This window comes from Xenopus laevis, chromosome 4L (genome assembly GCF_017654675.1).
Source record: "Xenopus laevis strain J_2021 chromosome 4L, Xenopus_laevis_v10.1, whole genome shotgun sequence".
Classification (NCBI taxonomy): Eukaryota; Metazoa; Chordata; class Amphibia; order Anura; family Pipidae; genus Xenopus; species Xenopus laevis.
Genome location: NC_054377.1, coordinates 151971521 through 151984621, shown reverse-complemented (window position 1 = coordinate 151984621; position 13101 = coordinate 151971521). Strand labels below are relative to the sequence as shown.

General features: G+C 45.8%; 1 protein-coding gene across 7 annotated transcripts in view; it reads left to right on the top strand.

Annotated features, from left to right (window-relative positions):
- Positions 1 to 3624: 3624 nt before the first annotated feature.
- The window catches only part of cacna2d3.L (calcium channel, voltage-dependent, alpha 2/delta subunit 3 L homeolog), a 504571-nt gene continuing 495094 nt past the window's right edge, over positions 3625 to 13101 (top strand). For 4 of the 7 annotated variants that reach the window (XM_041590965.1, XM_041590963.1, XM_041590964.1 and 1 more), the window contains exon 1: positions 11060 to 12805. In XM_041590965.1, coding sequence (XP_041446899.1) covers positions 12687 to 12805 — 119 coding nt within the window. In that variant the 5' untranslated portion in view covers positions 11060 to 12686. Of the gene's footprint in view, positions 3768 to 11057; positions 12806 to 13101 lie in introns of those variants that run through there. The other 3 variants (XM_041590967.1, XM_041590966.1, XM_041590968.1) reach the window with 2 other exon arrangements.

The window sequence follows — 13101 nt, the reverse complement described above, 5'->3', positions numbered from 1 at the left end:
TCAAACTATCGCCGTCAACAGATTTTCTCAGTGGCGCTCAATATCCGTTTAAATAATTGAGCGAGATCTCAAACCGCTGGTGAGCCGGATGCACCATAGTGACGGGAACAGTTTGCCCACTGGCACCGGATAGAGAGAAATACAGTTACAAAGAGGCGCCCAGCCACTGACCAGCCCAGTGATTTAAATGCGTTGTTCACCTTTAAATTAACTGTTAGTATGATGTAGAGAGGGATATTCTGAGTCAATTTGCATTTGGTTTTAATTTTTTATTATTTGTGGTTTTTGACCTATTAATATTTTTATTCAGCAGCTCTCCAGTTTGCATTTTCTGGTTGCTAGGGTCCAAATTCCCTTAGCAACCATGCATTGATTTGAATAAGACACTGGAATATGGATAGGAGAGGCCTGACAAGAAAGATGAGTAATAGAAAGTAGCAATAACAATACATTTGTAGCCTTACAGAGCATTTGTTTCTTTTTAGATGGGGTCAGCGACCCCAATTTAAAACCTAACAAGAGTCAGAAGAAGAGGGCAAATAATTAAAAATTTATAAAATAAACAAATAAATGAAAGGCAGTTGAATAATTGCTTAGAATTAGCCGTTCTATAACATACTAAAAGTTAACTTAAAGGTGAACCACCCCCAAAAGATGACATTTGGGAGGAACACACAGGCCTTTCTAATTCCCCTAGCAACCATGCACTGATTTGAATAAGAGACTGGAATATGAATAGGAGAGGCCTGAATAGAAAGATGAGGAATAAAAAGTAGCAATAACATTACATTTGTAGCCTTACAGAGCATTTGTTTTTAGATGGGGTCAGTACAGTGGTGAAACTAGACATAACTGGGCAAATTATTTTTCAGGCCCCCAAAATGCATAGAGGTTGACCTGTTTTACCGATATTTATTGAAATGTTATACCCCCCTGCAGTCACAGGTTCTGCTTCCTCTTTAGTTAAGGGTCAGTGACCCCCAATGAAAGCTGGAAAAACTCAGAAGAAGAAAGCAAATCTTTCAAAAATGATAAAAAAAAAGAAAACAAATGAAGCCCCATTGAAATGTGGCCTAGAATTAGCCATTTTTGTCTAGAATTAGCTATTTTAAAGGTGAACCACCCCTTTAAACCCGGCATTATGTAACTACAGACACAAATAGGGCACAAATGCTAATACAGTTGGAATCCCACAATGCAATTGTCGTTTCCAGAGTTTTCTCTCAAAATAGGTGCAAAATGTTGTGCCAGATACAGGAGGAGGAGCAGTGAGCAAATGTGGTGGGTAGTGTGTCCACCAAACTAGCTCCGAATATGGGTTTGCAGATCTGGTTAATGGCTCAGGTCCACCCAGTTAGATGTAGGTCTCTGCATTGGGTCTCTGCTTTGGGTCTCTGGCTCTCTGCATTGGGTCTCTGCATTGGGTCTCTGCATTGGGTCTCTGCATTTGGGTCTATGCATTTGGTCTCTGGCTCTCTGCATTGGTTCTCTGCTTTGGGTCTCTGGCTCTCTGCATTGGGTCTCTGCTTTGGGTCTATGGGTCTCTGCATTGGGTCTCTGCTTTGTGTCTCTGCTTTGGGTCTCTGCTTTGGGTCTCTGCATTGGGTCTCTGCATCCAGTCACACAGCAGCACCAGTGCTCTCATGTTCCTCATGTAACATTCTATACATGAATTTGCCAGTGTTCTGCCCCTTTAATTACACCTAGAGGAAAGAGTGAGACCAATGAAGTTCAGTAGGTCTCATTGGCTCTGATGGGACCAATTCCAGCATCTAACTCCCGTCAGTGGAAATGTCCCCAGTGATTCTTTTCTGCAACATTTACTCAGTTTCAATTTAAAAACGAAATCTAAACATTTTGTGAATTCGTAGCCAGTAGCTGCCTTGCAACAAGCCAATCAAATGGAGCCTGACCAGGACATTTCCTCTGCTGCTCCGCCCCCTGAACTGTGAACTATAAGACCCCAATTTGGCAAGTTACCTCTCAAAGAATTTACAGAACAGCACAGAGGGGAGCGGTGAAATAGCACTATATTTGCTGCACAAGAAAACATATTCGGCCCCTCCTCAACAAAACTTGTGTGACACCTCCCAAACCCCACTGGGATTCACTTTTTACCACTTAGTCCCACAGCACATTCAGTTTAGGGCCCCAAAAGTTAACTTATTCTACAAAGATATATTGAAATATCTATACTCCAGAGCCCCCTGCAACTGCAGGGTCTGATTCCTTTGTAGTTACCCCCTGCAGTCCACCCTAACCCCAGAAATGGGCTGGTTCTGTTCACAAGGTGGGGGTGCTGTTTCCCTTTCCAGGTTAAGTCATGACCTGGTGGTTCCTTATTGGCCAGGGCCCCACACTTGCTGAAGGGAGTGGATGCTACTGGAGATCCAGAGGTAGGTGGCCTCAGTATGAGAGGTAGGTAGGGTTAACTAATGTGTTGATCCTGCTACGGGTCACTCTAGGAATGAGGATCAGGTGGAGGGGGTTTGAACAAAAAAGGCAGAGGATCAATAGAGGAGAGCAGAGGGGTTAATCCAGGGTCGGACTGGGCTGGTGGGACACTGGGAAAAAACCTGGTAGGCTCCAGTTCTTTTGGCCCCGCTGGTTCAGACCCACTCCCTCTCCTTACATGAGTGAGCTCCTGGGTGGGGGGATGCAGAAAGGACTTTGTGGCTGGGGTCCCAGGGGATGGTGTGGGGGCCCCTGAGTCTTCAGGCCCCAATCTGACACTGGGTTAATACCCTGGGGCAGGCCCGGACTGGCAATCTGTGGGTTCTGGCAAATGCCAGAGGGGCTGCTATAAGGTGCCAGAGAAAGTCAGTATCTAGTGGGCTGGTGGGGGCTGTTTGGGCCTCTGTGTGGGCTGGGTGGGCCTCTGTGTACCTGAAATGTCAGGGCCTATTTTAATTCTCAGTCCGGACCTGCCCTGGGGGTGGAGGGTCTATGGTCACCACCTTTCTGAAAAAATTTTGGTGACAGGTGAGGGGTGGGCACAGAAGGGAGAAGCTGGTGACAATAAGGGGGTGGGGTTATGACTAGGGATGCACCAAATCCACTAATTCGGATTCGGCTGAACCCCCAAATCCTGCACGAAATATTCGGCCGAATACCGAACCGAATCCAAATCCTAATTTGCATAGGGAAGGGGAAAACCGTTATTTCCTCCTTGTTTTGTGACAAAAAGCCACGCATATGCAAATTGGGATTGGGTTCGGCTGGGCAGAAGGATTCGGCCGAATCCAGGATTCAGTGCATCCCTAGTTATAAGTGCCCTGAATACACAGATTTCTGGACTGCAGCAGGGATACACTTTCAGTACAGGCTGACACATTTTAAAAAGGATTAATAATAATTCATGAAAAACTGCACAAATAAATGACTGCTGGTAAAAATCTATCCCTACAATGGGCAATAATTACAGCTTTATCTTATTTTAACCTTTCCTTCTCCTTTAAGAACCATGAGTGACTAAGTATCTGCTCCTACAGTGAGAGCCACCTGAGTAGAAGGGTTAAATCTTCTACTGGTTTGGGAAATCCTCTGTTACATTATCTTTCTGTTTTGGTTGAAGAAGTCCCGGTACCTGTATCCTGGATACTGGGGCAGGAAGTGTTTCTTATTGGTCCGGGTGGGTGGTGACCACTTCCTGTTCAGTTGACTGTAGTCAGTGAGAGGATATTGCTCCTCCCCTTTGGCCTACACCTGAGTAATGAGGTGCATGTCTACTGGGAGCAAAATCAGGGGAAAGGGACCCCAGGAATGAGGTGAGTGATCACTTGCTGAAGTAACACTCTAGGAGTGTAAGGGACAGGGTGGGAGAGAAATAGCAGTTCAACATGGAGAGATTGGAGGTGTATCTCCCAGGTGATGGGGAATCTGGTTAGAACATTTCCCTGGAGCTTATACTTGGGGTGATCCAACTACTGAGTGTTTACTGTATTTCTCCTCATTTGTCTCTCTACTCCCTAACCCCATACCTCCCAACTGTCCCTTTTTCGGAGGGACAGTCCCTCTTTTGACAGCTCAACCCGCAGTCCCTCATTTGTACTGGAAAGTCCCTCTTTTCTCTGCACTGAACAGCCAGAAAAAGAAACAAAGTTTCTCACTTAATTGGCTTTTAGCAGAGAGCCCAATTTTGAGACACAAAAACACAGTTTAGATAAGGAGAAATATTTTCAAACTTTCATAACCTGCCAAATTTTGTAAAACAAACATGATAATTAGGGGCTGTGGCCACAGAAAGGGGTGTGGTCAAAAAATTGCTGCGCTACATGCGGGAAAATTTTTTTTGTCCCTCTTTTTACTTCCAAAATGTTGGGAGGTATGCCTAACCCCCCTTCTCTCCTTCTGTCTCTCATCCCCTCTCCTTTTCTCCCCCAACTGTTTGGCCTTACTCTCCCCCATCCTCCCTCTTCTCTCCCCTTCTATATTTCTCCTCTCCCCCATTTGTCTCTCTACTCCCTAACCCCCTTTCCCTTCTCTCCTTCTGTCTCTCATCCCCTCTCCTTTTCTTTTCTCCCCCAACTGTTTGGCCTTACTCTCCCCCATCCTCCCTCTTCTCTCCCCTTCTATATTTCTCCTCTCCCCCTCTATATTTCTCCTCTCCCCCATTTGTCTCTCTACTCCCTAACCCCCTTTCACTTCTCTCCTTCTGTCTCTCATCCCCTCTCCTTTCCTTTTCTCCCCCAACTGTTTGGCCTTACTCTCCCCCATCCTCCCTCTTCTCTCCCCTTCTATATTTCTCCTCTCCCCCATTTGTCTCTCTACTCCCTAACCCCCTTTCCCTTCTCTCCTTCTGTCTCTCATCCCCTCTCCTTTCCTTTTCTCTCCCAACTGTTTGACCTTACTCTCCCCCATCCTCCCTCTTCTCTCTCCTTCTATATTTCTCCTCTCCCCCATTTGTCTCTCTACTCCCTAACCCCCTTTCCCTTCTCTCCTTCTGTCTCTCATACCCTTTCCTTTCGTTTTCTCTCCCAACTGTTTGGCCTTACTCTCCCCCATCCTCCCTCTTCTCTCCCCTTCTATATTTCTCCTCTCCCCCATTTCTCTCTCTACTCCCTAACCCCCTTTCCCTTTTCCCAATATTTTTGGGTGGAACCTTAGAGAATAATGTTGGCTATTTGTCAGTGCTGTGTAGTTGTGTGCACGAGGCTTAACACTGGAATGTGTAGTAATTGTGATGTTTCCAGTAATTCGGATCCTACAGATCGTCGCTTGGGGGAGAATGTTTGATGACATAGATTGTTACAGTGAGTGCTGGAAAGTTTTGGGATTCTCTCCCTGAAGCAGCTGCACTGAGATACATTAGACAGGTTTAATGAAGGGTCAGTGCTTTTTCTTTTACTGAGGAAGAAAATACAAGTTTAGTGATATTGGTGCACTTAGTACAATGCTGATTCAGGGAGCGGCTCTATTTTTATTTCACTGCTTTATACATAATTCTGTGCAATCGTGTGTCAGATATGAATGGCACTGGTATCTCTTTAAAGATCTGCTGAAAGCATTTTTTGATAGGAATCTGGTGCCTTTCAGGCTTGATTGTGATGCACTGTGGGAGATATCCACAAACCAATGCATATGAAAATAAAATCATGTCTCTTCCAATCCACTGCCTCTAAACTCCAATCAGAGCGCGTTTGTCCATGGGCCGTGTGACTGCGCAGCAGGGGATACAGCGTGTGGCTAATAACGTTTTACAGATGTTATCTTATCCCCGCAAGCAAGGGACGCACTGCTTCAAATTTTCTGGGGTTTTTTTTTTTTAAAAGTTTTTATTTTTGCATTTTCAAAACAAACATACATACACACACGAAAATAATAACAGGACATACATAGTGAAAGTAGAACCAGCAGTCAGAACCTCGTCACAAAAGCAATACAATCCTAGCGCTTCTCCTCGTATTCCAACCAAGCTCCCCAAATGCCCTCGAACTTCTTGGGGCAACCCCTAGCAACATAGACCAATTTCTGATAAGGGAGGATAATATTAACCTGTCTCCTCCAGAAGGTAACGGTCGGGGGGTCCACTGATTTCCAATGTAGAAGAATAGATTTTTTAGCATAAAACAAAAGCTGTAAGTAGCACAGTTTGACTACAGCTTTCAAACCCAGATCATCCATAATGCCCAAGAGACAGACTAAGGGGGTCCTAAACTCGGGACATCCAAGACTAGAGAGATGTGCTGCAGAACCTCTTCCCAGAACCCCTGAATCCTCGGGCAATCCCAGAAAACATGCATAACAGTGCCTACCTCCTGGCTGCATTTGTTGCATTGGTCCGAAACCATAGGATATATTTTCGCCAGTCTATACGGTGTAAGGTATACTCTGTTTAGAAACTTGGTTTGTATATACCTGTCTCTAACTGATATGGTGATATCTGGGACCTGCTTCAGCGCATCAGTCCACATCTCCTCGTCCAGGCCCGGAATATCCTCAGCCCACTTATCCCTAATCTTCGTGAGAGGATCTGGACTAGCCTGTTCTAGTATGACATAAAACCGGGAGGTAGGTTTCCGTAGGTCCACCTTCCTCAGATAAACCTCTAAAGTAGTCTCAACCAGTGTAATGGGTCTAGTGGGGAATTGGGTGGTAAAGGCATGCCTGAGCTGAAGGTATCGGAAAAACATGGAATGTGGCAAGTGGTAAGTGCCCTGTAGGCTTTGGAACTGCTGCAATTCCCCATTGACCACAATATTGTTCAAGGTTTTAACCCCCCGACTGGCCCAGCTGCTGATATCCGGCAGATCCTGCAAGTGTGGAAGAGCACTGTTCCCCCAAAGAGGCGTCCAACAGGACCACACAGGTCTTGCCTTCTGGGCGATCCTCAGCGCTTTTTGGAACACTCCCACAACAGTGGCCATAGGTGTAGTGATGGAGCACTGCGAGGAGGACCCTCTATACAGTAATTTAGTTAAAGCTTCCAAAGAACCCATTGTCACTGCCTCAAGCATAGTGGAAGGATTGTCGGGCTGAGGAATAGTCCACCAATGCGCATAGGTAAGTTGACTCGCTAGAAAATACGATCTGAGATTAGGCAAAGCTAGGCCGCCACCAGATGCGGGCGCCTGTAGGGTTCGAAAGCCCAGCCGTGGATGTTCACCCGCCCAGAGAAACTTACGTAGAATGGAGTCAAGATACTTAAACCATTGATTCCGGGGCATTATTGGGGAATTGTGAAATAAATATAAAAATTTGGGGAGAAAAACCATCTTAAATAGATTAATCCTGCCGGGAAGAGAAAGAGGCAAATTCTAAATTTTCTGGGGTTTAAAGAAGAAATTCTTATTGTGTATTATATATATATCAATTCATTGAGAGCGCTGATATAAAGGCGCTGTACCAGAGCTTATAAATTATCATGAACAGGCTCAGGTGGGCCCCACACTGGAACTGGTGAGGGTTCTAAATATTCAAAATTTGCACCAAAAGTGGAGATACCCGTGACAGTTGTGTGGTCCTATGGTTCCAGGCAGCTCTTAAACTGCTCAGTCCTTACACCTCTTCCAAATATATATTTAATTTCCAGGTTGCTTATATATATCCTGAGTCTGGTTACAAAGAGCAGGTGCCAATCTGTACTGGGAAAAGAACAAAAGTACTGGCATCTAAGTCTAACACTGCACTTTTTGCCCTTAGCCTGGTGTGTTTGCCCCTTTTGACTGTGACTTGTGTGCAAGGAACCCCATACACTAGCCACTGCTGCCACTGAATAGTCCCCTTTACCTGCTGCCAAAGCTGGGCCAAGTAGTACTGGTGCCTGGGGCAAGTAACTCTTGTTGGGTCAGACTGGGCTGGCGGGAATCTGGGGAAAAAAACCGGTGTGCCCCTCTGGCCTTGACCAGCTCCCCATGGGTGCCTGTACGATCCCTTGTCTCCTCCCACCCTGATGAATAAGAGAAAAGTAGGTATTGCGAGTCCTGCGCGGAACCAATTTATGAGACCCCAACCCACAACCCACATATTTACCCACTTTGATCTGCTACCTGACCCCGACTTGCAACTACTTTATCCGCAACCCGCCGACTACCGTTAAACAGGAAGTGATGTTGCTGCAAACTGGAAGTGACATCATCAAAAGTGGGCGGGGCATAAAGTTTTGTAAAACTTTAAAAGGAGTAAAATATAGACCATATAACATAAGATAATAAATTCAAATGATTCCTGCAACACAGTAAACCGTAAGCAACTCTAACACCGCAAGCTGTATAGTAAGTAGGCACAGTATAAGTCTTGAGCACAGTGACATCTACAGGCCATTTGTATAAACACCACATTACCCTCATCCCGCATTTTTTTTGCGGGTAACCCAGGGGTTCCCGACACGCTGCACGACTCTATCGGGGGGCCATTGGAGGGGGATCAGGAGGTTGCGGGCCCCCAATGCGGCAGCCTGGTGGGCCCAGTCCGTAGCGCTTGAGCCCACTCCTGCTTTGCTCCTTCCCATCACTTGCACGTGGTACAACAGCACCCCAGGATATTTGAATAAATTGGGGGCAGATTCAGGGTTGTGGGAGCAGATTAATTTGTGGCAAGTTTTTTTTAAAGGGGAAGGAATTGCTCCCCCTGCCATTGCACCCTAGGATTTTCTACCTAGCCCTAGTTCCAGTCCTGCACCCATGCATTCATTTCATGTGCCCGTAGAATCACTCACAAATGGAGGATACATATATGGCAATATCTGGGACACGTTGTTGCTAATACCACTCCCTATACTTACCTGGGTAAGGGCGGTGCATTGCACTTCCATCATTTAAAAATGAAAAAAAAACAGAAATTCGGCTCTTAGCATTACCAGTAAGCACATTGGCCTATATACATTGCCCAGCAGTGGGCGCTACAGTCTGCAGCAGGTACAATGGCATAGGCATGATCAGGAAAAATTTAATTCTGGGAAAAACATGGCAGATTGTTCCTATATATGCACTTTGCCTGCTCTTAGTAAATGAGACCCATTCTCCTGAAAGGCTTAAGCTGAAAAAGACAATTGTATAGACGGGTAGATATAAGGGCAGGGAACTAGAAGCTGGAGGGCCGCACATTGGACGTTCCTGATTAATGGACATTGGAGGTTAGATTTGTGCAATGTCACCCATAAACCAGGAGAACGCGTTCAACCCAAGCAAACCTGAGCAGCGTGTAATCCGCGTAAATGTCAGATCTCGTAAATATCCACCCGTCAGCTTATTTCCCCTTTGCTCCCCCCGGTCGAGCGTTGTTACATTGGTTAATTGATTTCCTTCCAGCCGCCCCCGGTTTTGTGTAACCTTTGGATCTGCGCAATATTGCAGTTTATCCATTAATTAATTGTCCGTTGGCGCAGTGAGCGGTAATGTGTGGGGTTTTTAAAGAAAACGAGATTAAAATTAGTTTGTGAGTGCGAAAGCCCAGACTGTAAGTGACTTGCTTGAGCCACACACAGGCACAGAAATCCAAATATTGGGAAATAAGTATTTTGCCTTTAGAGTGCAAGGGGGGCAATTATTTGGAAATAATTTAATTACCCACACACAGATTTCCATTAGGCCTCTAACTAACATTAAGCCAGGAATGATAAAAATATGGCAATACAGTTGTTGCTGAACAAATATATGAGTAGGAGGTGCCATATTGATTCCCTTAGACAGTACAGTATGAGGGTATAGCTTATTGTGTGCCCAGAACATTCCTTCTCTGTATATTTGTATTTATACATATGGGAGGAGGTGCCATATTGATTCCCTTAGACAGTACAGTATGAGGGTATAGCTTATTGTGTGCCCAGAACATTCCTTCTCTGTATATTTGTATTTATACATATGGGAGGAGGAGGTGCCATATTGATTCCCTTAGACAGTACAGTATGAGGGTATAGCTTATTGTGTGCCCAGAACATTCCTTCTCTGTATATTTGTATTTATACATATGGGAGGAGGGAGGTGCCATATTGATTCTCTTAGACAGTACAGTATGAGGGTATATCTTATTGTGTGCCCAGAACATTCCTTCTCTGTATATTTGTATTTATACATATGGGAGGAGGAGGTGCCATATTGATTCCCTTAGACAGTACAGTATGAGGGTATAGCTTATTGTGTGCCCAGAACATTCCTTCTCTGTATATTTGTATTTATACATTTGGGAGGAGAAGGTACCATATTGATTCCCTTAGACAGTACAGTATGAGGGTATAGCTTATTGTGTGCCCAGAACATTCCTTCTCTGTATATTTGTATTTATACATTTGGGAGGAGGTGCCATATTGATTCCCTTAGACAGTACAGTATGAGGGTATAGCTTATTGTGTGCCCAGAACATTCCTTCTCTGTATATTTGTATTTATACATATGGGAGGAGGAGGTGCCATATTGATTCCCTTAGATAGTACAGTATGGGGGTATAGATTTTTGTGTGCCCAGAACATTCCTTCTCTGTATATTTGTATTTATACATATGGGAGGAGGGAGGTGCCATATTGATTCCCTTAGACAGTTCAGTATGAGGGTATAGCTTATTGTGTGCCCAGAACATTCCTTCTCTGTATATTTGTATTTATACATATGGGAGGATGGAGGTGCCATATTGATTCCCTTAGACAGTACAGTATGGGGGTATAGATTTTTGTGTGCCCAGATCATTTTTGTATTTAAGCATATGGGTAGGAGCTGCCATACAGCAGTCTGAAAGTGAAATGACACTGCAGCTTTCACCCATATATAACAATGCAAATACAGAATTAATGGATAAACTATATCCTAATGCAGTGATCCCCAACCAGTAGCTCGCGAGCAACATGTAGCTCTCTAACCCCTTGGATGTTGCTCTTGGTGTCTTCAAAGCAGGTAGTTATTTCTGAATTCCAGGCTTGGAAGCAAGTTTTATTTACATAAAAAAATTTATTGTGCCAAGTAGAGCCTCCTGTAGACTGCTAGTCCACATCGGGGTTACCAAATAACCAATTACAACCCTTATTTGGCAACCCAAGGGACTTTTTCATGCTTGTGTTGCTCCCCAACTCTTTTTACATTTGAATGTGGCTCACGGGTGAAAAAGGTTGGGGACCCCTGTGAATACAGAATATGTGCCCTAATTATATATGTTGTTTCCTTCTTTTAATTGTAAGTGATTGTGCCACATCTGTTGGAAGTCGGTGTCAGTTCTCCACTACCCTGTTAGTAAAGTCCTAATTTTGCTTTGATCTTCCAAAAGTAGATAGTGACTCCCTTGTGATTAAATGACTACCCACTCTTCATGGTCTCCAGCGCCAGTGCATCTCAACTGAAAGTGGGGGTCAGGCTCTAAATGAGATCCAGGAAGCTGAGTATCTGCACTACATTTCCCAGCATGCTGCCTGGCAAGACTGGGAAGCTGCAACGCAGGACACGGGAGACTTCTCAGGTGCAATTTGCCGTCTCAGTATGAGCAGCATTAGTTGCAGAGGCCCGGCTGTCGGCAAACGGACTTGGGCAGGGGACTGAGCCGCGCCGTGTCAACAAACTGCGAAAAGTCTCCCAGAAATGTAGAGAAGCGGCGAGTAATGTAGTGCTGACTTTAGCCCAGGGATTCCTGCTGCTTCCCAAATTAATCATTTATTCATGCGCTGGAGTCACTTATCCGGCATCGATTCAGCCATACTGCATTTCCTTCCCTACAGAAAGCCTTTTAATCCCCCCCTCCGCCAGCCTGAGTGCAGGGAAAGCCGAGGCCGAGGGGGACGGATCGTGGAACTGGAGCAGGAGATGGGGGGCTGCCGGTGACTTGGTTTAATGAGTTGCTGGGAGACGAGTGACAATGCCACCATGAGAGACGAGCGAGGGCTCCATTCTCCGCTGCACTTTCCCCAACTGTCGGCTGCCTCCCTGCCTGGGTGCCGCTTCCTCCTCCTCGGCGAGGGCTGTTCTGCAGTGTAGCTTCCAATGAACTGGGAAGGGGGGAGAAAACAACTTAACGGTGGGTGTTCACTGTCCCTTGTGTCATCCTCAACCCCCCCCTCGGCTCCCCCTGGAGTCATTGTTATCCTGACACCACCAGCAAGTATTCAGCGGCAACCGTCTCTGAAGATTCTCTGGCCACGCACCCTCTTCAGATATTTCACTTGCCTCCCCCCTTTTGTAATTGCCCCTCTTGACTTTTATTCTACCCCCCCTCCTTTTCTCTCGTTCCATCTTTGATAAGTTGTTTTTTTTTTTTTAATTTCTCCTTGCGGATTGTCAGCACTTTCCCATGAATGTGCCCTTTGCTTGAGTGGAGCGGCTCCACATGGCTGGAGAGGGGGCTCTGAGGCTGGAGGTGAAAGGGAACATAAAGGAGTCCTCTCGGCAGCTCGTTCCATTTGGGAAAGTGAGCAGTAATTGAGCGAAGGCAGCTGCACATTGGGAATCAATAGAGTCTGCTTCCTTCCAGCTAAGGGCACTTTGGGCTTCCAGTAGGTCACAGACGGGAGCAGCACTCACTGCAGAATCCTCCAACTGCCACCTCCAGCTGTCGGACCAACAACACCGCCACTGCCGCTGCTGCAGCCACGCTCCCTGTTACCAAGGACACAATAGTTTGCAAATTCCCATTCCGAGCTCCCTACTGATACTCTATTAGCAGTTATCCCAATGATAAACGAGCAACTCTGATCTCTCCAAGAGGGGACCAAGCACTGTGCCGAGCAACTGCCGCCTTTTATTTCATTCCAGGGACTGGGAACAACCGCCAAAATGTCCCAAATTGGGACTATTCTCTGTTCCTTCTGGATTCCTTTCTTTTCCTTCTCTGTTGCCCTGAATGGCGTGCTTCATGTGGCGGCCGGATCGGAGCAGCACATTCCCTTATCCATGTAAGTGACAGGCGAACTGCGCTGAGTGGATTTTGCTAGCCGTGAACTTGCCCAAGTTTGCCGCAGATGTTTTTTCTACCCCATTCCCCCCTTCCATTCGCATGCCATGAAATGCACTCATGCGACACTGTAACATCTCCGACCCTGCGATAAATTTCTAGATTCGTGGCTCTCGGCTGCCGCAGTTGCCCGTTTGCCTCCAGTTCATTTGTTTCTGGATGGAGGTGGGGTGGGGGGAGAATAATAAACAAAAGGGGTAATTTTAGGGAACAGGAGAGAGCGGTGCAGAACTAGCA